The sequence below is a fragment of the Agelaius phoeniceus genome (assembly GCF_051311805.1).
Source record: "Agelaius phoeniceus isolate bAgePho1 chromosome W unlocalized genomic scaffold, bAgePho1.hap1 SUPER_W_unloc_2, whole genome shotgun sequence".
NCBI classification, from domain to species: domain Eukaryota; kingdom Metazoa; phylum Chordata; class Aves; order Passeriformes; family Icteridae; genus Agelaius; species Agelaius phoeniceus.
Genome location: NW_027509867.1, coordinates 3,098,046 through 3,122,687, shown reverse-complemented (window position 1 = coordinate 3,122,687; position 24,642 = coordinate 3,098,046). Strand labels below are relative to the sequence as shown.

Sequence of the window (24,642 nt, the reverse complement as noted above, 5' to 3'; positions counted from 1 at the left end):
TGCTTGGCCCAGCCCAGGCAGGGCTTTCCCAGCCACATTCCACACTCCATTGCCCAGCTGGAGCCGCTGGTGCCTCTGAGTTGTGCTGCCCCAGCCCCAGGGACACTCTCCTTGTCTGCCCATTCCCCCACAGTCTCTGGGCAGGGATGGCCTCACTGGGGGCTGCTGACATCCTCAGCAACTTGGAGGCTGCTGCTGAATTTCCCTGCTCCAGAGGCTTGTTCAGCCTTCAGCTCTTGAGTGCAGGAATTCAGTGTCCCAGGGCTCATTAACATTCAGAACACCTGAACAAGCCAAGCCTCTGGGAATCATTTGATTTTAATTTTCAAATCATTTGTGGTTAATTAGACAGATCTCAATAGTATATCCAGAGTGAATGCAATATATTGAAAAAGACAGTGAGAAAAGATTTTTCAGATCCTGTTTAGGACTTTTTCCCCTGTTAATTAAATGATATGTGCAATCTCCAATTGACACTGAATCCAAGTACCTCCTCATGCAGTTTGAATAGATATGAAAATCAAGACCCTTCATGGCTGACAATCAATCAGACTCTGTCCCTACCCCCACCCCACCATTTCCCCCATCCAAGCCCCGGCACTCAGAGCAGCCTTGTGCAAATCTGAGCTCCCTCCAGCCCAGGCTGCACCTGCAGCTTTCAGCTCCTTGGCTCCAACTCCCACCTGCTTTCCTTGGAGAAGGAGCTGCCCGAGACACAGAGGGATGTTCATTTCCTGTCAGCCAGCAAAGCCAAGGGAAGGCACAGCTCCATCAAATGCAAAAGTCATTCCTCTGCTGGATATTAAATCCACTTTGCACAGCAGACAGTCTCAGAGCAATGGAAAACACCTTCTGTGCCCAGCACAGATCCCAAGGTCCCCCCAAACCCTCCCTGCCCCAATTCTGCCCAGATTTGCTCTTTGCACACATGAGTCACAGGCTGAAGTCAGGAGCTCCCTCCATGTCCAGAGGAGGAAAAGAGAGAAAGGGCATGAAGAGCTCTCCTGTGCAGAGCCAAGGTCCAAGTGCAGCCCCTGCAGTGGGATCCAAAACTCACCAGGTTTGTGTCCTTTGGGCTCAGGGCCTGGTGACACTCAGAGGCACAGAAAGGTTTCTTGCCAACAAACACAGGCTGAACATTTGAACAGTTTAATAACCATCCCAGCTCTTCCCTCAGCTCTCTGGCATGTCCCAGATGCATCTGACATGTCCAGATCCCCAGGGGATTTCTGTATTGGAACAATTTAAGACAGAGACATAAGAAAAGGTAATTCTGTGACAGATATAAAGACAATTAGGATGTTTACTAATGTCATATTTATTTGAACATCAGAAAATTGGGCAACTCGCTGAAGCTCAAAGCATGAAACCAGTCAGTTGAGAGGCACTTGAATGACCAGAGAACACCTGGGGGAGGAAATCTGGGAGCAATGAAAAAGTCATAGATCCATCTGGTCTAGTGAAGAGATGTACTTAGACATGGCAATTTAACCAGGACAGACGGAAACACCTGATGGAAAAGAGATGTTAAATAATAGACTGAATATTGGTGACACAAGTTGATGGAAAGATCTGTGTCTTCCCCTCCCATCAGAATGCTTCCAGGAGACCCCCTTTTGTGATGGGAAAACATTCCAATTTCTTAAAAGGACTCAAATGACCCAGATAATAACTATTTCCTTGCATATTATGAAACTAAGAGTTATTAAAAACTGCCCCTTTCAAGGCAGACATCAGCTGTGTGACCATGAACAGGCAGTGCCACTTGTGCCCTGAGGTGCCCAGCTGGGAATGGATCTCTCCCAGAGCACCTGAGGGAGAGCAGAGCACCTTGCAAGCTGCAGGTCCCTGACAGCCCCGCAGGGCTCCTGTCCCATCAACATCTGCTCTGCTCCAGTCTGAAACAGGGCCCAGCATGGTGCCGGGATCATCAGAGAGCTGAGGTGTGTGCTGGAATTCAATGGCCTCCCCATCCCGCAGCAGCCCTGCATTTCCCTGCTGCAGCCTTGGTCTCCAGCCCAGCCATGGAGGCTCTTTGGGCTCTGGAGTGTTGCTGCAGCCCCCAAGGGCAGCTGAGCTCTGCCTTTGGCACAGTCAGGCCTGGGCAGCGCAGGCCATGCTCAGCAATTGCTTGTGTGTGCCTGGCCTTGCTGTCAGCCCCGGCAGCGGCTGCGTGGCCCCTTTGTGGCCCTGTGCTGGCCCAGCCATGGTGGCCCAGCCCCTGTGCAGGCCCAGCCCAGGCCAGGAGCATTGCGGCTGGGAACGGCCCCTGTGCCGTGGTGCCCACAGCAGCCTTGGGGCTCTGTGCCCCATGGCCTCCCTGCTGGGCAGCCTCTGCCAGCTCCTGCAGAGCCCCTGGCACCTGTGGGGCTGCACAGACAGCCCTGCCCCGGGCTCTGCTGGCCTCTGGGCCAGCAGAGAGGCAGCCAGGGCTGGCCATGGCCGGGAACAGGCCCTGAGTCCCACAGGAGGATGGAGCTGGGCCACAGCCAAACTCAACCCAGGCCAAAGCTGGGCTCAGCAGCCAGGCCTGCCAACACATGGGCACAGAGGCTGGCGCTGACAAATGTCCTGGGCCCCCTCCCTGCTCTGTCCATGCCACCAAGGGCACAGAGCAGCCTCCTCTCTGGGCCACTTGCCTGTTTGCAATGCCTTGCACAGGCGCTGGCCCTGCCCCACAAGGCCTGGCCTGAGTCCTGCCCCTGCACGCTCAGCCAGGCTGAGATGGACACTGATGGTTTCTGGGCCAGGCTCTCGGAGCCCAGCCCAGCTCCCTGCAAGCTCTGCCAGCTGCCCTGAGCTCTGGGCAGTACCAAGGGCCTCTCTGAGCCCAGCCCAGCCCAGCCGGCTCTGGCCCCACAGCTCTGCTCAGCCCAGGCTGCTCTGGGCACTGGCCCCACGGCCTCAGCCCCTGCCAAGGCCACAGCAGCAGCTGCAGCTGCCACAGGACTCAGCCCCAGCCATGGGGGAAGGTGCTTGGCCAAGGCCAAAGGAGGCTCCCTGGCTGCCCTGGGGCTGAGGTGCTGAGAGCTCTGCAGCCCCTGCTGCCATCCCATCTGCCCAGGGCAGCACAAGAGCCCCGGCCTTGGGGCCCTCAAGAGCTGCTCCTGCTCCAGGCCCAGGGCCCATGCCAAAGCTGGGGCAGCAGCCACAAAGCTGTGCCCATTTCTGTTCATTGCTGCTCCCATGGGGATGGATCCTCAGCCACTTGGAGTTGATGATGAGTTTTACTACTCCAGAGGCTTCTTTCTTTAGCTTTTCAGTTGAGGAATTTTGATACTCCAGAGCCCTCTTTCCTGCAATCTTCAGTTCAGGAATTCAGTGAAAAAGGCTCATAAATATTTGTTTAAAACACTTGAACAAAAACAGCCCCGAGGAACAATCGAAGTTTTCAATTCTTCTGTGGTTAATTAGACAAATTTCACAAGTATTTTCAATTTGAATCTGCTGTATTGAATAAATAGGGAAGGGAATTGTTTTATCCAGTATTCTTTTCCTGTTTATAGTTTGGTATTATCAATGTCCAATTGATATTGACCCCCAGGACCTCCTAATGCTGTGTGAAGAGATATGAAAATCAAGACCCTTCATGGCTGACAATCAATAACACTTTGTCCCCACCCCCTCCCCACCATTTCCCTCATCCAGTCCCTGGTGCTCCTATGGATCAGGAATGGTGTGACCAGCAGGAGCAGGGCAGGGATTCTTCCCCTGTGTGGGGCCCTGGTTGGGCAGCACCTCGAGTGCTGTGTCCAGTTCTGGGCCCCCAATTTAGGAAGCACATGGAGGGACTGGAGCGTGTCCAGAGAAGGGCAACAAGGCTGGGGAGGTGTCTGGAGCACAAGTCCTGAGAGGAGCAGCTGAGGGAGCTGGGGTTGTTTATCCTGGAGAAGAGGAGGCTCAGGGGAGACCTCATCACTCTCTGCAACTCCCTGACAGGAGGGTGCAGCCAGGTGGGGGTCAGGCTCTTCTCCCAGGGAACAGTGACAGGACAAGAGGACACAGCCTTAAGGTGCACCAGGTAAAGTTTAGGCTGGACATTAGGAAATATTCTCCACACAAAGGGTGATTGGGCAGTGGAATGGGCTGCCCAGGGAGGTGGGTGAGTCACCATCCCTGGAGGTGTTTAAGGAAAGACTGGATGTGGCACTCAGTGCCATGGTCTGGGTGACAAGGTGGTGTTGGGTGCCAGGTTGGACTTGATGCTCTCCAAGGTCTTTTCTAGCCTGGTTGATTCTCTGATGATTGTGACACTGCAGGGCCCTGGGGAAGCAAGGGGCCATTGTGACACTGCAGGGCCTGGTGGCACCAAGAGGACCATGGTGACACTGTGTACGACATGGCAGCACAGAACCAAGGAGTCCATGGTGACAGTCTGGGTCCTGGTGGAACCACAGAGGCCACTGTGACCCTGCAGGGCCTTGTGGAACCATGCAGAGCATTGGGACCGAGCAGGACCTGGTGTCGTGATGGGGCCATTGTGACACTGCAGGGCCCCATGGAACCAAGGGGCCAGGGCTGCTCCTCAGGGACTCCTGGAATGAAGGAAACATGTTTGACACCATGGTGGCCCTTGGGACCAAGAGGCCATTGTGACACTGTGGAACCAAGGAGAGCATTGCTGCACTGCCAGACCTCATGGAACCAAGGATCCATTGTGACACTGCAGGGCCAAAGGATCCAAGGGACTTTGTGACACCAAGGGGTCCCATGGAAACAAAGGGACATTGTGACACTGGGAGGCCTCATGGAATCACAGGGACCTTTGGGACACTCTGGGGCCTCATGAAACCACAGTGACACCAAGTTGTCTGGGAGTGTTGATCTCCTGGAGGGTAGGAGGGCTCTGCACAGGGCCCTGGACAGGCTGGATCCAGGGTCCAAATCCAACAAGTTGAGGTTTAACAAGTCCCAGGGCCGGGTCCTGCACTTTGGCCACAACAACCCCTGAAGCACTACAGGCTGGGGATAGAGTGTCTGGAGAGCAGCCAGGCAGAAAGGGACCTGCAGGGCTTGAGGGACAGCAGGCTGGACATGAGGCAGCAGTGTGCCCAGGTGGCCAAGAAGGCCAATGGCTCCTTGCCTGGATCAGGAATGGTGTGGCCAGCAGCAGCAGAGCAGTGATTTTTTCCCTGTGCTCAGCCCTGCTTGGGCAGCACCTTGAGTGCTGTGTCCAGTTCTGGAACCCCAATTTAGGAAGGACATGGAGGACTTGGAGCGTGTCCAGAGAAGGGCAACAAGTCTAGGGAGGTGTCTGGAGCACAAGTCTTTTCAGGAGCAGCTGGGAGAGCTGTTGGGGTTGTTTATCCTGGAGAAGAGGAGGCTCAGGGGAGACAAGGCAGTGTCAGGGCACAGGCGTGACTTGATGATCTCCAAGGTCTTTTCCAAACTTGCTGATTCTGGGATTCTCTGAAACCACCCTTGGAGCAGGTGGAGGACAAGCCCTGGGCCTCCTCTTCAGAAGCTCCAGCAGCCCAGGTCCCTCAGCTTCTCCTGCCAGCCCCAAAGCCCATCCTGTGAGTCCTGCAGAGCCTCTGCAGCTCCTCCTCATTGCCCAGAACAGGGAGCCCCAGAGGCAGACACAGCAGCCCAGATGTGCCCCCCTGGCCTGGGGTGCCTCTGGCAAGGGAGCAGCAACAGGCACTGCAGGAGACTGCAGACAATTCCTGCAGCACTTGTAGGATGATCCTGCTGCCCAAGGGACGTTCCCATGGGGCCAAGTCAGGAACTGCAATGGGGAGTGGGGCCAGAGAGGAAAGGGCAAACAGGGATGGGCTGTTTGCAGGGCAGGGAACAGGGATGGGCAATGGGAAGAAATCTGGACCAAGGAAGAGTAAAGAAAGCAAAGGTGGCACACAGGAAATGCTGAGGGCAGTTTGGGGGTGGCTGCCAGGCATCCCTGGCTCTGAGCAACAGCGTCTGCAGTGGCACAGGAAACTCCCAGCTGATGGGAACAAACTTTCTGGCTGAGTGCAGAGGCCAGGACAAAGCTGAGTGGTTTCCCTGGTGTCCCGCAGGCCTTGCTGGCCCCAGGGGCTGATGGCATTTGTGCTCCCTCAGGTTCATGTCCCCACAGCAACAGCATGGGGGTGCTGGCCCTGCTGTGTGCAATGCAAACAGGGGCTGCTGAGGCAGTGCTGCCGTGTGTGTGCCTGCAAGGATGGGGCACCTGTGTGAGCTGGGGGAGAGGCCAGGGCTGCAGAGGGGGGATGTTGTTGGCAGCTGCATGAGGACGCTCTGGGACGCTGCCCTGGGCTGTGCAGCGCACTGGGCATGGATCAGCCCCTGCTCTGCTGCTCCTTCCCGTCTGCCCCAGGGCCCTTGCAGAGCCCCAGCCATGCTGTTTGCCCCCAGCCTGCCCACGGCCAGCCTGGGGCTGCTGACGGGGGTTTCTGTGCTGAGCATTGGCCTGGCCGTGTTCTTGAGAGAGCCTGGGCAAGGAGCCTGGAGCCCCCAGGGCCTGGCCTGAGGCGTCAGCGCTGCCCCAGCAGTGCCCATGGCCTGTCCCAGCTGCAGCCCCGGCACTGCCACCCCCAGGGCTGTGCCCGGCCCCGAGAGCACTCAGGCCCTGCAGCAACACCAGGGCCACCAGGGCAGCGGGGCAGGGCCACGGCAGCAGCACTGGCAACACCAAGTGCTGCTGCTGCTGCTGCTGGGCACAGCTGCTGGGCCAGCACTGATCTGCCCCCAGCTCTGCACACAGACATTGCTGCTGCAGCTCCAGAGAAGGCAACACAAGGGCATCTCTGCAGAAAACTCTGCTGGGAGAGATCCTTTAGTTCATTTAAAGCCACCAAGAGCATAACCCCTCATTGACACAGTCTGTGGCCACAGGGAAGGTGGAGAGAAACAAAATGAGAAATGGAACAAACAATTACATTTATTTGTAGATAATATGAAAAAACTAAAAAAAAGAAAAAGAACTTCCAAAATGAAACCAACAAGAAGTATGAAAGATTAATTTTATTACAAGTGATATGCAGAAATTGGCCAGCAGTTTAATGTTTCCGAAACCATTCAGAGATCGTTCTCCACACTGCAGCTTTGAGCTCCTGGTTCCTCAGGCTGTAGATGAGGGGGTTCAGGGCTGGAGGCACCACTGAATACAAAACTGACAGGGCTAGATTCAGGGATGGAGAGGAGATAGAGGGGGGCTTTAGGTGAGCAAAGATAAGAGTGCTGAGGAACAGGGAGACCACAGCCAGGTGAGGGAGGCAGGTGGAAAAGGCTTTGTGCCGTCCCTGCTCAGAGGGGATCCTCAGCACAGCCCTGAATATCTGCACATAGGAGAAAACAATGAACATGAAACAACCAAGTCCAAAAAAGGCACTTACAGCAAGAAGCCCAAATTCCCTGAGGTAGGATTTTGAACAGGAAAGCTTGAGGATCTGTGGGATTTCACAGAAGAACTGGACCAGGACATTGCCATGGCACAGGGGCAGGGAAAATGTATTGGCCGTGTGCATGAGAGCAGTGAGAAAGGCACTGGACCAGGCAGCTGCTGCCAGGTGGGCACAAGTTCTGCTGCCCAGGAGGGTCCCGTAGTGCAGGGGTTTGCAGATGGACACGTAGCGGTCGTAGCACATCACGGTCAGGAGGAAAAACTCTGCTGAGAGGAAGACCAGAAAGAAAAAGAGCTGAGCAGCACATGCAGTGTAGGAGATGTTGCTGGTGTCCCAGAGGGAATTGTGCATGGCTTTGGGGACAGTGGTGCAGATGGAGCCCAGGTCAGTGAGGGCCAGGTTGAGCAGGAAGAAGAACATGGGCGTGTGCAGGTGGTGGCCGCAGGCTACGGCGCTGATGATGAGGCCGTTGCCCAGGAGGGCAGCCAGGGAGATGCCCAGCAAGAGGCAGAAGTGCAGGAGCTGCAGCTGCCGCGTGTCTGCCAATGCCAGCAGGAGGAAGTGCCTGATGGAGCTGCTGTTGAACATTTGCTGGGGCTGCACATGGGCATCTGTAAGAAAAGTAATCATGGAATAGTTGGGTTTGGAGAGGACTTGAAATATCCCAGCACAGGCTGGGGGCACTTTCCCCCCACTGCCTGCCCAGGGCTCTGCTGCCTGGAGCTGTCCCTGCCAGCAGCTGCTTCCCTGTGCCCAGGGCTGGGCCCTGCCAGTGCTGCCAGAGCCCAGTCCAGCCCTGGGGACTCAGCTCTGCCCTGCAGAGCCCTCCCAGCTCAGGCACTGCCCAGGGGCAGCTCTGGCTCTGCAGGCTCTGATGGCAACATCAGAGCAACCCTGAGGAGGCTGGAAAAGCAACACTGATGCTGCCTCTAAAGGGGCTCTGTTCTGATTTCTGTCATTGCCTGCTTTATTCAGATCAGAGAGAAATTTTTTTTTTTCCACCTGAACTCAGCGATGAATATCTATGTGCAGTTTCCCATACAGGCAACCCAGAGCAGTAAAATAAAAAGCAGGATTTTCCCTTTTATGCAGCCCCTGCCTTGCTGTGCTCCCTGTATAATCTACTTGGAAATGTTCTGCAGTTCAATGCCATGCTGGGAGCACTCCTGAACAATGCAGCATCCTCCCCACACAAGGAGAACACTTCCAAGCCTCACCAGCTGCCTCCTCCCAGCCAGATCTTGTCCCCCAGTGCTGGCAGCAGCTGCCAGGGCTGGCTGAGAGCTGTCCCTGGCAGGCAGCAGAGTCCCTGCCCCAGCACAGCTTCCTGGGCTGCAGGACCCTGCTCTGCAGGACAGCCCTGGGCACCCCTGGCTGCTCTGCACAAGAGACAAGCAGAGAATGCACTCACAGGCTCTGTAGTCATTGGGATGTTCCAGCTGCAGGAGATGGCTCCAGGAGCTGCAGCTGCACTGTCCTGCAGCCAGAGGTTCCTGTGCCAAGGGCTGGCAGTGATTGTGCCCCAGGCACTTCTCAGCCCCTTCCCAGCCCTGACTGATTGAAGCTCTCTGTGCCTCTGGGCTGTGCCCAGGCTGGCTGCAGGCAGTGCCCCAGCCCTGCTGGGCTGGCACAAGAGCTGCTCATCCAGAGAAATGTGCTTTTGAAGCTCTTCTTGGTGACCAGGAGCTGCCTCTGGGCCAGGAGCCCAGCCCAGCTCAGCAGCACAGACACAGCACAAGGACTTTAATCAGCCTCTGGGGCTTTGTGCTCAGGCCCTGAACATCAGTCCCTGAGAGGGAGCTGAAGAAACCTCTCCAGAGCTCCAAGGCAGAATCCAACTCCAAACTTTCTTGGACTTTTAATGGGTCCCACTGAGGGACACGACTGAGCAAGTGTCCCCAGGCCCCAGGCAGAGCAGAGAACTGCAGGCAGTGATGACAGGTGGGGACAAAGAGAAGCCAAGTCTTGGTGCCCTGGGGCACAGCAGGGTCTGTGCCAGCAAGGGCTGGGAGGAGACACCTTGTCCTGAGGCCCTGGGGCCTCCTGGCACAGCCCCAGCCAGGCTGGGCACTGTCAGCCCCTTGTGCTGCCCTCAGCATCCCCCCCTAGCCCACATCCCAGTGGCCTCCAGGATCTGCTGCAAGGAGTCCCTGGGGAGCCTTGCTCAGCAATGGCCCTGGGAGCTCCTTCATGCTCCCTGCAGGGACTGCAGGTTTTTCAAAGGACTTTGGCTTTGGCTTTTGCCTTGGAGTCTCTGAGAGGTTTGTGCAATCATGGCCTCCAATTATCTGCTGTAATTAGTCCCTGGAGAGGCTTTGTCATTAACAACACTCAGTGGGGCTCATTAATGCTTCAGGGTACTCCAGTTATTTGAAGGTACTTGGGGTTTCCCTTTTGATACAGACTCTGTGAGAGGTTTGTGCAATCATGGCCCCAATTATCGTCTTTAATGAGTCCCTTGAGAGCTCTGTACTCACACTCAGAGGTGCTCAGTAAGGCTTTGAGCTTCTCAAATTTTTAGAGGTAGTTTGGAATTTCCTTTCCACACTGAGACTCTGAGAGGTTTTTGGTCAATCCTGTTCTCCAATTGTCTCCTCCAAGGAGTCCATGAGGAGCCTGTGTTGGGGATGGACCTCACTGAGACCCATTCATGCTTTGAGACACTTTAGGGTTTTCTTCTGGCTTTGACTCCTGGAAAGGTTTTTGCAATCTCCTCTCAGGCCCTGAGGTTCAAGGGCTCAGCTCCAAATGCTCCACAGGGCTCATCAGGATGCAGCAAGTCCTGACAAACCATGGCTCTGCCTTGATTTCCCTCTGCTCTAATGCAGTTTATCAGGAATGTATCTGGAGTGATTTTGGTTTGCTAATTTGAGATTTCTCAGCCAATGCATCTATTAGTGCAGTGGGATCAGTGTTGGCTAATTACCATTGCACTCACTGGAATATATTTACTCATTTCCTGCTGTGAGATAGGATTAGGAGAAAGGCAAAGTAGGCTCAAAAATTCAAAAGGGTATACAGAAAGGTTTATTACCAGTAAATAGAAGAAAGAGTAATAAGGATCTGAACACTTCTCCTTTCCCTACAACCTTTTCTTTCTTACTGACAATGTAAGGAGACAAAACCTGAAAGTTTCAGTCAGTTTACACCATCTAGAACAGTCTTTCTTCAGTTCACTTAGGCAGAGGAGTCTCTCTTTCATGCTATGGAGACTTCTCCATAAGAAAAAGTTTGCTCGTGGCTCTCAATTCCCATGAATAGCAGGTGCCCAGAAAATCTGCAATTGTGAAGTCCCTCCCATTTTTCACAGCTTTCCCCACAGCTGTGTTTATGGGTAATGTCAACTTATGGGGTATGAGTTTAAAGATGAGCTGTTCAAGAGCAAAGATTCTCTTCATCTATTTCTGAAATCATCTTCATCTCTGACAACAGAGATCTTCTTCTCTCCCTGATAGCACAGGATCTCATTACTCTTCTCTCTTTCTCTGTTTAAACTTCTCATGGGATCACAGCTACTTAAACATTTGCTTACTTTAGCAAGGAGGTTTTTGCTGAACAAGTCATCTACCCATATTTTAAATTACATATAGGTAAAAAGAGAGTCTGATGTATCAATTACATCCTTCCCCATAGCTTTACAAGAGGATTTCAGCCCCAAGATCAAGGCATCTCCTCATCCCTCCCATCTGGGGCTCAACTTCCCCTTCAGTGACCTGGGTGTCTTCGTGTTGCTCCTCTCTGTGCCTGCAGTTTGTCCTTTTCTCTCACTGGAGGGAGGATGGAAGCACTGAAAGAGTTCATATCTCACCCGGGGCCTGCAGATGGTTCCGTGCCCCCGGCCGGGCTCGGTGCTTGCAGCCGGAGCTGTTTTACGATGGAGGTTTCTGCAGCGGCTGCGCTGGGGCTGTGTCAGGATGGGCCGCGCTGGGGCAGGGCCAGGATCTCAGCAGCCAGGCCAGAGCACAGCAGCAGCACGGCCGGGGGCCGATGGCTTCTCCTGCCCCTGCCCGGGGCTTGCCGCTGAAGCCCAAGGGTGGCAGAATCTTGGCCGAGCCGGCCCGGCCCGGGGCTGCTCCTGGGACCCAGCGGATCCTGGCTGGGCCCGGGCTGGCGGCGGGGCAGGGCTCAGAAGTGCCCAGATGTTCCCAACTGCAGCCATGGCCCGGCCCGGCCTCGGCCCCGCGGCCTCCCCTGCCCTGCCCGGCAGCCGATGGGGCCTGGCGGGGTCCCTGGGAAGGGGCCCGGCCCCACGGCAGGAGCCGCCCGGCCCGGCCTGGCTGAGACGGGGCCGGGTCAGCCTTGTTACCTCTGTGCCAGCCAGAAGGGAAAGGGACCCTCCCAGGCTTTCCCATCTTTAACATGTGTCTTCACAGAGCTGTGTACAGTTTCCTTAGTGGTTTAACAGATTGTCAGTTCTCAAAGCTGATTACTGATTGGTTTTTTTGTCAGACACAGATGAAACTGCTAGCAGCTTCTCTTAGAACATCACTTCCATGATGCAAAATCACCACAACAGCACAGACCCCAGAGCTCCTTTGTCCATATGTATCGGTCATGTGTCCAAGTCCTCAAAAACCCTTCTTGGGAGATCTCTGGCCCCTTTCCAAGGTTTTTTCAACTGAAAGCATTCAACTCAGAGTCTAAGAAAATCACAAGCAGACATGGCCAGCCTGACCTGTCTGTCCTTACTACTTTTGTCTGGGAGCAATCTTTGGATATATGGAATTTGGGAAGCCAAATTCTAATTTTGGCCATGGACCATGGACATGAAGGTTGGTTCTTTTCCGTAGGAAGGAAGGAACAGAGCCCCAGTGTTTGCCAGGCAGAAGAGAGTGACCACCAGAGGACAAGGCCAGCCAGAAGTGGCAGGTTTTTTTCTGAGAGAAACCCTTGCATATAGGAAAATTTTTAGAGAGAATACCAATTTTGGCAATGGACATTTAAAAAGAGGGACAGTTCTTTTCTATAGCAAGGAAAGCACAGAGCCCCAGTGTTCCAGGAGCTGATGAGAGGCATTCCTTGACATTGCAACATCAGCCAGAGCTGTCAGGTGGCCCCTGGGAGGCCAAGCCAGCCAGGTCTGTTCCATGTACCCTCAGTTCCATGGGGCCCCACAGTGTCCCAATGGTCCCTTGCTTCCCTGAGGCCCTGAGGTGTCATAATGCCCCCTTGGTGACACCAGGCCCTGAAGGGTCCCAATGGTCTCCATGGTTCCATCAGGCCCCACAGAGCCATAATGGTCTCTGGGTTCCATGAAGCCCCGCTGTGTCACCATGGCTCCTTGGTTCCATGGGCTCCAGTGGTGCCACAATGATCCCCTTGGTTCCATGGGGTCCCCACAGTGTCCCAGTGATCTCCATGGGAAGGGAATGACCCAGCCCCAGTGTTGCAGGGGCAGCCACCAGAGGCCAAGGGCAGCCAGGCTTGATGGTACTGGCAGATTGTGCCTGGGAGTAACCTTTGGATATCCAGAATTTTAGAGGTGGAATCCCAATTTCAGACATGGACACCTGGAGGATAAGGATGGTTGTTTTCCATTGGAAAGAAACCACAGAACACTGATTCAACAGTGACATTTGGGGATCTATGGGGAGCATTGGGGATCGTTTCTGGACCTTGTGACCCAACAGGAGCTTCTCTAATAACTGTTGCCTGAAGCTCCCACTGTACCCATCACAGGAACCCATGTGAGTGTCTGGGACATCCCAGCTCTCTGGCAGCCTGGGGACTCCTGGGATGTCACCATGGAATGGCTGTGACTGCCTCTGACCACAGGGCTCTTTACCATCCTAGAAACCCCTCGGAGGTCTCCATGGAGCCCCTGTCTCTGCCTGTGACATTCCAGCTCTGGAACAGCCTGGAGATTCTTGAAAGTCCCCATGGAACCCTTCTGAGGGCCTGTGACAAATCTGATCCTTAGTAGGCAACCATCACCAGCCCGCTGTTCCTATGCTCAGTCCCTTGGCAGCTCCATGGAGACCCCATGCCAGGGGTGGTTGCCATGGCCACCAGAGCTGGCACCAGCTGGGATGCTCGGTTTCCACGGGCCGGGCTTCAGCAATGGGATTCCCCAATTTCCTGCTCCTGCTAAAACCGCGCTGCCCTCGCTGCCCTCCCGCCTCCCGTGGAAAGCACAAAAGGCAAAGATCCCGGGCTGGGAGAAGAACAATTTATTGGGAACTTCAAGGAGATAAAGAACAAAAAGGAACAAAAACAATATTGATAACAGAAGGGATAAGTAAAACTATTTACAGAGAAAACTACAACATCAACAACTAGTTCTTCCTGGCAATGTATTTCCTCCTGTCTGGAAAGGACACCCTTCTCCTCTGGGAGAGAGAGTCCCTTTCCTGCCCCTGGCAATGACCTGAGGTGGGAGTGAATGTAATGACAGGGCCATGGCCAGACCCTCATGTTCTCCAATCCCACATCATGTCATTGGCAGGGGCAGGAAAAGGGACAGGTGTCTTCCCAGCATGGATCACAGGGAACATGGATCACCAGGGCTCTTCCCAGCATGGGGTCTCCAATGGGGGATAAAGCTGGAGCAGTGCATTAAACTCTTCCTGCAGTTGGGGCATGTGCAGGGCTTCTTTTACTGGTGCCTCCGTTGGTGTCTGCTCAAGTGAGAGCTGCTGGTGAAGCTCTTCCAACACTGGGGACACTCGTAGGGCCTCTCCCCAGTGTGGATGCGCCGGTGGGTGACGAGGGTGGAGTTGTGCTTGAAGCCTTTCCCACAGTCGGGGCAGAGGAAGGGCCTCTCCTCTGAGTGAATCCGCTGGTGTTGGAGGAGCTGGAAGCTGGTGGGAAACCTCTTCTGACAATTGGGACACTCGTAGGGCCTCTCCCCTGTGTGGATCATTTGGTGGATGATCATTTGGGTCTTCCTACTAAAGGTCATCCCACATTCCCCGCAGTTGTATGGCCTTTCCCCAGTGTGGATCCTCTGGTGGCAGTTCAAGAGAGACTTCTGCCTAAAGCTCTTCCCACATTCCCCACATTCATAGGGTCGTTCCCTGGTGTGGGTCTTCTGGTGGGAGATCAGGTTAGAGTTCTGGCGGAAGCTCATCCCACATTCCCCACACTTGTAGGGCTTCTCCCCGGTGTGGATCCGCTGGTGCCGGATGAGGTGGGAGTTGTGCTTGAAGCCAATCCCACAGTCAGGGCAGCAGAAGGGCCTCTCATCCGTGTGAATCCACTCATGCAGGAGGAGATCAGAGCTGGTGTAAAACCTCTTCTGACACTGGGGACACTCATAGGGCCTCTCCCTCTCCCCAGCGTGGATGCGCTGGTGGGTGATGAGGGTGGAGTTGTGCTTGAAGCCCCTCCCACAGCTGGGGCAGCGGAAGGGCCTCTCCTCAGTGTGAATCTGCTGGTGCTGGAGGAGACTGGAGCTGGTCTGAAACCTCTTCTGACACTGGGGACACTCATAGGGCCTCTCCCCAGTGTGGATGCGTTGGTGGATGATGAGGGCAGAGCTGCAGCTGAAGCCCTTCCCACACTCCCCACACTCATAGGGCCATTCCCCAGTGTGGATCATCTGGTGGCTGATCAGGGTGCTGCTCTGCCTGAAGCTCGTCCCACACTCCAAGCACTTGGGGGGCTTCTCCCCATCATGAAGCTGCCCATGGACCACCAGCTCTGAGCTCTGGCTGAAGCTCTGTCCACCTTCCTGGCTCAGGGTGGGTCTTTCCTCCTCAGAGCACCCTGGGCTGTGTTTGGAGCCCCTCCTCCTGTGGGATCTCTGGGGATTTTCCTCCCCATTGGATTCCTGTGCCCTGGAGTCACTCAAAATGGCCTCATCCATGAGTTTCTGCTGTGGGGATTTCTCCTTCCTGGTCTCCATCCTCAGATCCTTCCCGGGGGGAGGAAGGACAAGGGGAGGATGGGATTGGCCTCCGTGCCAGAGGGAAGGGGAAGGAGATCCCCCCAGTGCATCCCCAGCAGGACGGGGTTGGCAGCAGGGTTGTCCTGCAGCCGGGGGCTGTGCTGGGCTGGGAGATGGAGCAGGAGAGAGGGGGAAAGGGGCACTGACTTCCTCCTCACCTGCCTGTGTGTCCCGGGCCTCCTTCCTCTTCCTTGCAGCCTCCTCCTCCATCTGGCAAAGGTTTGGGGATGTGAAATCCTGTTTTGGGAGGAAAGCAAGGGATGAGCGCATTGAATTTTTACTGGTTTGAAGACAAACCTGGGGGAGAGTCTAAACCAGAATTACAATTTAATAAGAAAAGAAGATCAAGGCAATGATACAGAAACACTGCCTTAAACTGACAGAGTCAGGATATAACCTGACACCTTGCTGGTCAGCCTGGTGGCAGCAGTCCCATTAAATGGTGGCTGCAGTCCTGTGGGAGTGATGAACGTGATTCTGTCCAAGCAGTGATCCTGTAGAAGGGTCTGGTCTTCCTCTGAAGGTCCAGTGGTGGTTCTGGAGCTCTTGTCCTCTGGGAATCCAGTAGGCAAGCTGCTCCTGGTGTTGCAAGGCTCACCTTATATGCAGGTAGGAATGCTTGGATCCTCCCCCTGGGCAGAGCATCCCACAATGGGAGGATGGAATTTTATCAGTCCTGCAGTGACACTCAATGGCCCATTCCCAGAAGATATCTCCCCTGGAGGGCGTTATCAAGGCTGAGTCATGGAAGAGATCAAGAACACTGCCCCACCTGTTTCTAGCAGTTGATGAAGATGGGGATTGAAAACATGCATTTGGTTCCATCTTACATTGCAGCCTGAAACAGTGGGGGAATCCCTGCTCAGGGGGTGAACACCACCCCCCTTACCCAAACTGGCTCAGGTGTAAAACCCCCAGCCTGGGAAGGCCACACACACACAGGGGACAATGTCACACTTGCCCTGCTCCAGGGCAAATGGCATCTCTCTAATATTTTCTTAACCAGATTGCAAAATTATTTTGGCACAGTGAGTTCAGGCCACTGTTCTTTGACCCCAGTTGCCTTTGACAAAAGCATGGTTCCTTCCTCTGAGGAGGTTGTGGGTCTCTCTGGAGGAACTCTTGGAAACTTGGATGCAGCTTCGTCTGAGCGACCTATGGGAGAACTGATGAGGAAAATGGCTGTTGTGGGACTGGAGTGTAAAGAAAATATTTTGTTGTCCCTCCTTGAAAAGTTTGTTAAAATCACTGGAGGAAATGGAGCAAATAATACCAGCAAGACTGACAAGGTTCATTCACCACATGATGAGGAACACAAGGCTGCTAAAAGTCCCACAAGAAGCCCAGCTCAAGTAGCTAAATTCCCAAATAACTACTGAATTCCCAGGCTTGGGTTTTTTCCAAATGTGAGAATCATTATTCTCTTCATCCCTGTCACCTTTGTGACAGCTACACAGAGCTTTCCCTTCTTTTAATAATATCTGTATTGGGCCGAATTTGCACTTTTCATTAATTGTAACCTGCCAGGAGCTGAGCTGGAGCTGTGCAGGAACCAAGGAAACTTGGAATTGCCCCAGAATTGCTTCTATTGTCAGCCGGTGCTGTGGCGGCCGTGGGGCAGAGGGGTGGGAAAGGGGGCTCCGGGGTGGCAGTGGAGGAAATGCAGGGCCCGGGGGCTGAGCACAGGGCTGAGCACGCAGAGATGGTTTTGTTCTTGCTGAGCTCGCACTGAGCCAAGGCCTGTCCTGCCCCTCATTCGGCCACGCTGGGGAGGGGCTGAGGGTGTGGGGGAGCTTGGGAGGGGACACAGCCAGGACAGGAGATCCCAGCTGACCCCAGGGATAGCCCAGAGCATAGGACATCATGATCAGTGCATGAAGTGTGGGGAACAAGGAGGAAGGGGGCACATTTGCAGTGAGGGTTTTGTCTCCCCAGGTAACACTTAGGCAGGATTGGGCCCTGTTTCGCCAGTGGGCAGGGCCCGCACCAAAGACACAGACACCAACTTAACTTAAGGAACAGTGTAATTTAGATAATGCAAATTTGCAAAAAATTACAAAAATATTAGGTAGGCAAAGCAAATAATCATTAGTCAATAATTCCAAAAGAGAAGATGTTGAAATGAGTATCACACAACTGTCCATTTCTGGCTGCAGGCTCTGGAGATTCTATCTCTGCCTTCAATCAGGGTTGCATTCCCTAAAGAATCCTGGTACCAAATCCTGCTTTCCAAGGCTGGAACAGTGTCTCAGGTTTAGCTGGGTGTGTATTCAATTACCCTCTGTTAAAGCTGGGGCAATTATCATCTGTTAATTGAGCAGTTTATGTCTTCCACATGAATCCTCCCTCCAGGGAGATATCTTCTGTTAATGGGCCATTGAGTGTCACTGATAAAAATTCCATCATCCCATTGTGAGAAGCTCTGCCCAGAGGGAGGAGCCAAGCATTCCTACCTGGATATAATCTGAGAATGTGAACAACAGAGTCAGCCTTCTCCCACAAGATTCCCAGAAGAGCAGCTTTCAGCTCCACTGGATCCCAGAGGAAGACCAGGCCGATCGATGCCACAACTGGACCTTCAGAGGAAAACTCCACCCTTCTACAGGATCACTGCTCCAACAGAACCACACCTGTCCCTGCAGGAGCACTGCAGCCACCATTTAACAGGAGTGCTACCAACATTCTGACCCACAGGGTGTCAGGTCATATTCTTACTCTGTAAGTAGTTTTTAGTACTACTGCATTTGTATTTTTAATTTTCCTTCTGAAGAATTGTTATTCCTATTCCCATAGACTTTGCTTGACAGCCTCTTGTTTTGAAAATTATAATTCCAAGTGAAGGGATTAACATTTTCCATTTCAAGGGAGTCTCCTGCCTTCCTTAGCAGACACCTGTCTTTTCAAACTGACACAATGCCCTGGGACAGCCAGGCAGGTGAGGAGGAAGTCAGTGCCCCTTTCCCCCTCTCTCCTGCTCCATCTCCCAGCCCAGCACAGCCCCCGGCTCCAGGACAACCCTGCTGCCAACCCCGTCCTGCTGGGGATGCACTGGAGGAATCTCCTTCCCCTTCCCTCTGGCACGGAGGCAAATCCCATCCTCTCCTTGTCCTTCCTCCCCCAGGGAAGAAGCTGAGGATGGAGACCAGGGAGGACAAATCCCCAAAGCAGAACCTCATGGAAGAGGCCATTTTGAGTGGCTCCACGGTGCAGAATTCCAACGTGGAGGAAAAGCCCCAGAGATCCCACAGGAGGAGGGGCTCTAAACCCAGCCCAGGGTGCTCTGAGGAGGAAAGACCCACCCTGAGCCAGGAAGGTGGACAGAGCTTCAGCCAGAGCTCGGAGCTGGTGGTCCATGGGCAGCTTCACAATGGGGAGAAGCCCCAGAAGTGCTTGGAGTGTGGGACGAGCTTCAGGCAGAGCAGCACCCTGATCAGCCACCAGATGATCCACACCGGGGAATGGCCCTACGAGTGTGGGGAGTGTGGGAAGGGCTTCAGCTGCAGCTCCACCCTTTTGACCCACCAACGCATCCACACTGGAGAGAGGCCCTACGAGTGTCCTGAGTGCCAGAAGAGGTTTCACAGAAGCTCCCATCTCCTCTGCCACCAGCGAATTCACTCAGAGGAGAGGCCCTTCCACTGCCCTGACTGTGGGAAGGGCTTCAAGAAGAAATCCCACCTCATCAGGCACCAGCGCATCCACACTGGAGAGAGGCCCTACGAGTGTCCCAATTGTCAGAAGAGGTTTCACACCAGCTTCCAGCTCCTCCAACACCAGCGGATTCACTCAGAGGAGAGGCCCTTCCTCTGCCCAGACTGCGGAAAGGGCTTCAAGCACAGCTCCACCCTCATCACCCACTGGCACATCCACACTGGGGAGAGGCCCTACGAGTGTCCCCAGTGTGGGAAGAGCTTCACCAGCAGCTCTCACTTGACCAGACACCAACGGAGCCACCAGTAAGGAAAGCCCTGCAAATGCCCCAGCTGCAGGAACAGCTTCATGCACCAATCCATCTTCATCCCCCATGGGAGGACCCACGCCGGGAAGAGTCCTGGGGAACCGTGTTTCCCATGATCCATGCTGGGAAGACACCTGTCCCTTTTCCTGCCCGTGACATGATGTGGGAGTGGAAGAACATGAGAGTCTGGCCATGGCCCTTTCATTACATTCACTCCCACCTCAGGCCATTGCCAGGGGCAGGAAAGGGACTCTCTCTCTCCGTCCCTGAGGAGAAGGGTGTCCTTTCCAGACAGGGGAAATTGTGGCTGGGAAGAGACAGTCAGTTGTGTTTAGTTTTCCCTGTCAAAGTTTTATTTATCCCTTCTGTTATCAATATTGTTTCTGTTCCATTTTTTCCTTATCTCGTTGCTGTTCCCAATAAATTGTTCTTATCCCAGCCTGGGATCTTTGCCTTTTGTGCTTTCCATGGGAGGTGGGAGGGCAGCGAGGGCAGCGCGGTTTTAGCAGGAGCAGGAAATTGGGGAATCCCATTCCTGAAGCCCGGCCCGTGGAAACCGAGCATCCCAGCTGGTGCCAGCCCTGGTGTTCATGGCAACCACCCCGGCATGGGGTCTCCATGGAGCTGCCAAGGGACTGAGCATAGCAACAAGGGGCTGGTGATGGTTTCCATGGAAACTGACTACAGCAACAGGGTCCTGGTGATGGTTGCCTGCTAAGGATCAGATTTGTCACAGGCCCTCAGAGGAGTTCCATGGGATCTTTCCAAGAATCTCCAGGCTGTTCCAGAGCTGGAATGTCACAGGCACAGACAGGGGCTCCATGGAGACCTCCCAGGGCTTTCTGGGATGGTAAAGAGCCCTGTGGTCAGAGGCAGTCACAGCCATCCCATGGTGACATCCCAGGGCACCTTGGGCTGCAAAGGCACCGATCTGTCCCAGGCACTCACGGGGGCTCCACGGTGACACCCCAGTGGTCCCCAGGCTGTCAAAGAGCCAGGATGTCGCAGACACTCACAGGGGTTCCTTTCATGGGCACAGTGGGAGCTTCAGGCAGCATTTATTAGAGAAGCTCCTGTTGAGTCATGAGGTGCAGAAACGAGCCCCAATAGGCCCCACAGATCCCCAAATGTCACCATTGAGTCAGAGATGACACAGACTCAAAACAGAAGGCTAAGGGCTAAAAAGCACCCATTTATTCAATCCTCTTCCTTTTGACCTTGGTTTTCTACAGGTGGACCTCATTGGTCATTTAATCAACACATTTCACATGATTGGCTGATAAAGACAACCCCCTTCAGTAAACAACTTTATGGAAAAAACAACCTATTACAGACACCACCTGTTGATAATTTACAATTCTTTCTCTCCAGCTTGCTAATGGTTCCCAATCTAATTAATGGGAAAACTCTCTTGCTTTCTGTGTCTCTGACCAGACTCTCATATTCACAGAAAAATACCCCCAAGGACCTCCAGGCTTTGTAATCTCCTTCTGTGAGAGGAGCCTTGGAGCAGCTGGCTCCAATCCCATGGATATTGGAGAGTTCATGGGTAAAGAATTCATGGGTAAAGAATTATCAAGGCGAAATTTAACCTTTAGCATTTGTCCCACAGGTTTAAGGATGACAAAGCATATAGATTTCTATTAATATAAAATATATTAATATATTAATATAAAAAATTTCTATTATCTATTAAGGTAACAATTAGACAGAATTATCTTAATCAGAAATATTTAGTCCAAGGAATAAGAGCTGTAACATTTATATTATATTATATTATATTATATTATATTATATTATATTATATTATATTATATTAATTTATAGAAAGCACTCAGAAGGGATTTCAAAGCAATTTTATTAAAAGAAAAGAAGCTGTTTTTAAGGAGAGATTGATGTCACTCCCACAGACCAATGACCATTGGCTCATGGGCTCAGCCTGGAGCAGTGACCTTGAGGGGTGTCCCGACTGCAGGGAGGAATCTCCACACCCCCCAGGAAGGGAAATGTCAGGGGATGCTGCCATTAAAATTTGGGATGGGGCTTTTCTAGTCTGAGGTGCTGCCCTGTCAGTCAGGTGTGCCCAGGCTGGGCCAGCTCAGCAGCTCTGCAGAAGCTCGCAGTGGTGTCACTTGGTTGTTCCTTACTCTGGGGATTTTCCAGCACTGTCACAGCTTCAGCTCCCTCTGAGGATGTTGAGCTTTGGGATGGAGGAGTCAGACTTGTTTCTGCAACATTCACCCCAAAAGCAGCGTGACCCCTCCCCTCCTTCATTTCCCACTGGGGGCTTTGCAAACAGGGCCTTGCTGGAGTAGTTGGAGCCCATTGCAGGCAGAGCCTCCTGCTCCAGCAGGAACTGCCTTTCCTGTGCCATCAGCAGGGCAGGTCCCGCTGCAGGAAAAGCCCCAGGCCAGCCCCAGCACAGGGAAGGCCTCGGGCACAAGGGCAGAGTGCCGTGCTGGGAGCTGTGCCAGGGAGAGCCTGAGGCACCAAAGGCACCTTGGCAGCAGCAGCTGCTTGCAGCCCATGGCCAGAAGCCTCCCTTGGCAGCCCGGCCTGGTGGCCACCACTGCAGAGCTGCTGCCTCAGGGCTCATTCCTGGCTGGCCTCTGAAAAGCCACTTCTGCTCCAGGAGTCTGACTGGGAAACCATCGGCCCCAGCAATTTGGGGACAAGATATCAATGACAAAACTCTTCATGCCAGCAGAGCCAAGGCAGGGCCAGAGGAAAGGGCAGAGCCAGGCCCAGGGGACAGGGCTGCCATGGTGATGGCTGTGAGGTCACTGCCCCTGCAGCAGCCTGGCTGCCCTCAGCAGACATTCTGGCCAGAAGCGTTGTGAGGGCACCCAGCACATCAGAGAACCCACACTACAGGAATTCTGTCCTTGGGGAGGGCAGGGGTTTTCACTGTATCAGGTTGCACAAAGCTCCTGCTCTTGGACAATTCCAGGGATGGGGAATCCCCTTCTCTGGAAAAACAGTTGAAGTTTCATGTCACTTTCATAACTGCAAAATATTTCCTCTTCTAAAAAATGTAAATGCACCCTCATTCAGTTTAGAGATATTGACCCCTGTTTTGTCACTGCAAGATTTGGGAGAAAATAACTTTGATCACTATTTTTCCACTTTCACAGACCTTGGAGAGGACCCAAAAATCTCCCAAGATGGGCTTTGGAGGCCTCATCACAAAACCAGCAGGGAGAGGCCGAGGGCTCTGTGCTCAGCGGGGTGGAGACTGAGGACAGAACAGGAATAGCCTGGGAGGGATGGAAGGGTGGTTTCAGAGAGGCTGGAGTGTTTCTTCATAGTGGTAATGAGCCTGAAGAAGACATAATAGCACCAAGGGCAGCTGAGGAGGCCCAGAGTGGACACAAGGAGAAAGGAATTTCCCTGCCAGGGCAGGGCTGTGGTGCAGCACGTCCCCCAGCAGGAGCCTGGAGCAGCCCAAGGCTTTGTGTGGGCAGGCAGGGGCAGGCAGGAGGCAGAGCTGTCAGCAAAGGAAGGGCCCAGCCAGGTGGGGCAGCCGGGGGATGCCCACAGCCTGCAGGGACAGAGGCTCAGGTTTGCTCAGCACCAGAGACACCTTTGCCTTGCTTGTCCCCACCTGTCATCACTGCCACCAGTGTTCTGCTCTACCTGGAACCTGGGGACATTTTCTCAGTCCTGTCCCTCAGATGGATCTATTTAAAGTATGAGAAACTTCAGTGTTTCACTCTCTTTTTGAGTCCCTGAGAAGTTCTTTGAGCACACTCTGAGGGACTGAGTCTGATGCAAAGAGCACCAAAGCCCCAGAGGGTCATTACAGTCCTTGTGCTGTGTCTGTGCTGCTGAGCTGGGCCGGGCTCCTGGCCCAGAGGCAGCTCCTGGCAAGGGCAGCAGAGCTGCAGAGAGACAGCTCTGGCCAGGAGCAGCTCCTGTGCACAGCCCAGCAGGGCTGGGGCACTGCCAGGACCCCTCAGGGACACCAGCAGGGCACAGACAGAGCTCCCAGGGGCTCAGCACTGCCAGGGGCTGTGGCATGTCCCAGAGGGGGCTGTGTCACAGCAGCTCCTCTGTGGCTGTGTCATGGAGGCACAGAGCAGCTGTGATGTCAGCAAGGGGCTGTGTGACATCCCAGAGTGGGCTGTGTGAGGTCACAGATTGGGCTATGACATCACAAAGTTTGTCGTGTGTGGTCATTGAGCAGCCACAGCATCATAGAGGGGATTCTGTGACATCACAGAGCAGGCTGTGACCTCATGGCATGGCTGTATGACATCATAGAGCCGGCTGTGAGGTCAAAGTGTGTGCTGTGAAATTACAGAGTTGCAGTATGACATCACAGAGAGGGTTTTGTGGCATCACTGAGGAGGTTGTGACAGCACAGAGCTGTCTGTGATGTCATAGAAAAAGGTATGAGGTCATAGAGAACATTCTGCCATCATAGAGTGTGTATCTGGGGCATCAGTGAGTGGGTTGTGACATCACTGGGTGGCTGTGTAACATCATAGAGCTGGCTGTGATATCATAGTACAGACTGTTAAATCATAGGGCGACTTTGTGACATCACAGACAATTCTGTGACATCACAGAGCAGCTGTATCATATTACAGGGTGGCATCTCAGAGTTGGCTCTGTGACATCACAGGGGCTGTGTGAGGTCACTGGGGAGGTCACTGTGCCCCGTCCCCCTCACAGTTCCCCCCAGCGCAGTCCAACCCTGCTCGTGCACAGTGGGGTCCCCTGTCCCCCCGGGTCCCCCCGCCCCCGGCGCTGCAGCCTCCCCCAGAGGATGTTCCACGAGATCGACCCCAGAGCCTGACACGGGGACGGGGACCAAGGCCCTGGGGGTGGCACAGGGGGACAGGGACCCCCCGGCAGCGTCCCCGTGTCCCCCAGGGCCAGAGCCTGGGCCAGGGCTCCTTCACCCTGGTACCAACGAGGCCTTGAGAGTGCTGAAAATATCCCCAGCAAAGGATCAGCAAAAACCAGATTGAATATTAAGCAACAGCAGCACAAAGTTCCTTGGCAAGAGTCACTCTGCTTCTGACTGGACACTTCAGGCACACCAAGGAAACAAAGCAACAACAAAACCAAACAGAATCCAGGCAATCAAACCAGAAATGAACCAAGAACTGTCCCTGCGTGTGTGTGTGACAAAAGGATGGTGAGGGCAAGGATCAAAGGAATACGGCTTAAAAGTTTAACAGAGCTCAAACTTAACAGGACTTAACATACACCTTAACCTTAACTGATACCATATATTTCACAATTTAGCAAAACAACAGCACTTAACACTATTTAACCTAACTTAAAACATATGACTTAGCAATTTAACAGAGGAATAACATTTAATATTCAACTTAGCTAATAAATTAAATTAAACTTAATACCTTAGCAAAAGAACAACTCTTAGAAGCATTTAACTTCATTTAGACCTCATGACTCACCCTTACTTACAGGCCTGACTGACT

At 53.6% G+C, this 24,642-nt stretch overlaps 1 protein-coding gene across 1 annotated transcript in view; it reads left to right on the top strand.

Annotated features, from left to right (window-relative positions):
* The window catches only part of LOC143692655 (uncharacterized), a 169,909-nt gene that overhangs the window by 36,458 nt on the left and 108,809 nt on the right, over nucleotides 1–24,642 (top strand). The window contains exon 3 of the mRNA XM_077172904.1: nucleotides 18,841–19,132. Coding sequence (XP_077029019.1) covers nucleotides 18,841–19,132 — 292 coding nt within the window. The remainder of the gene's footprint in view (nucleotides 1–18,840; nucleotides 19,133–24,642) is intronic.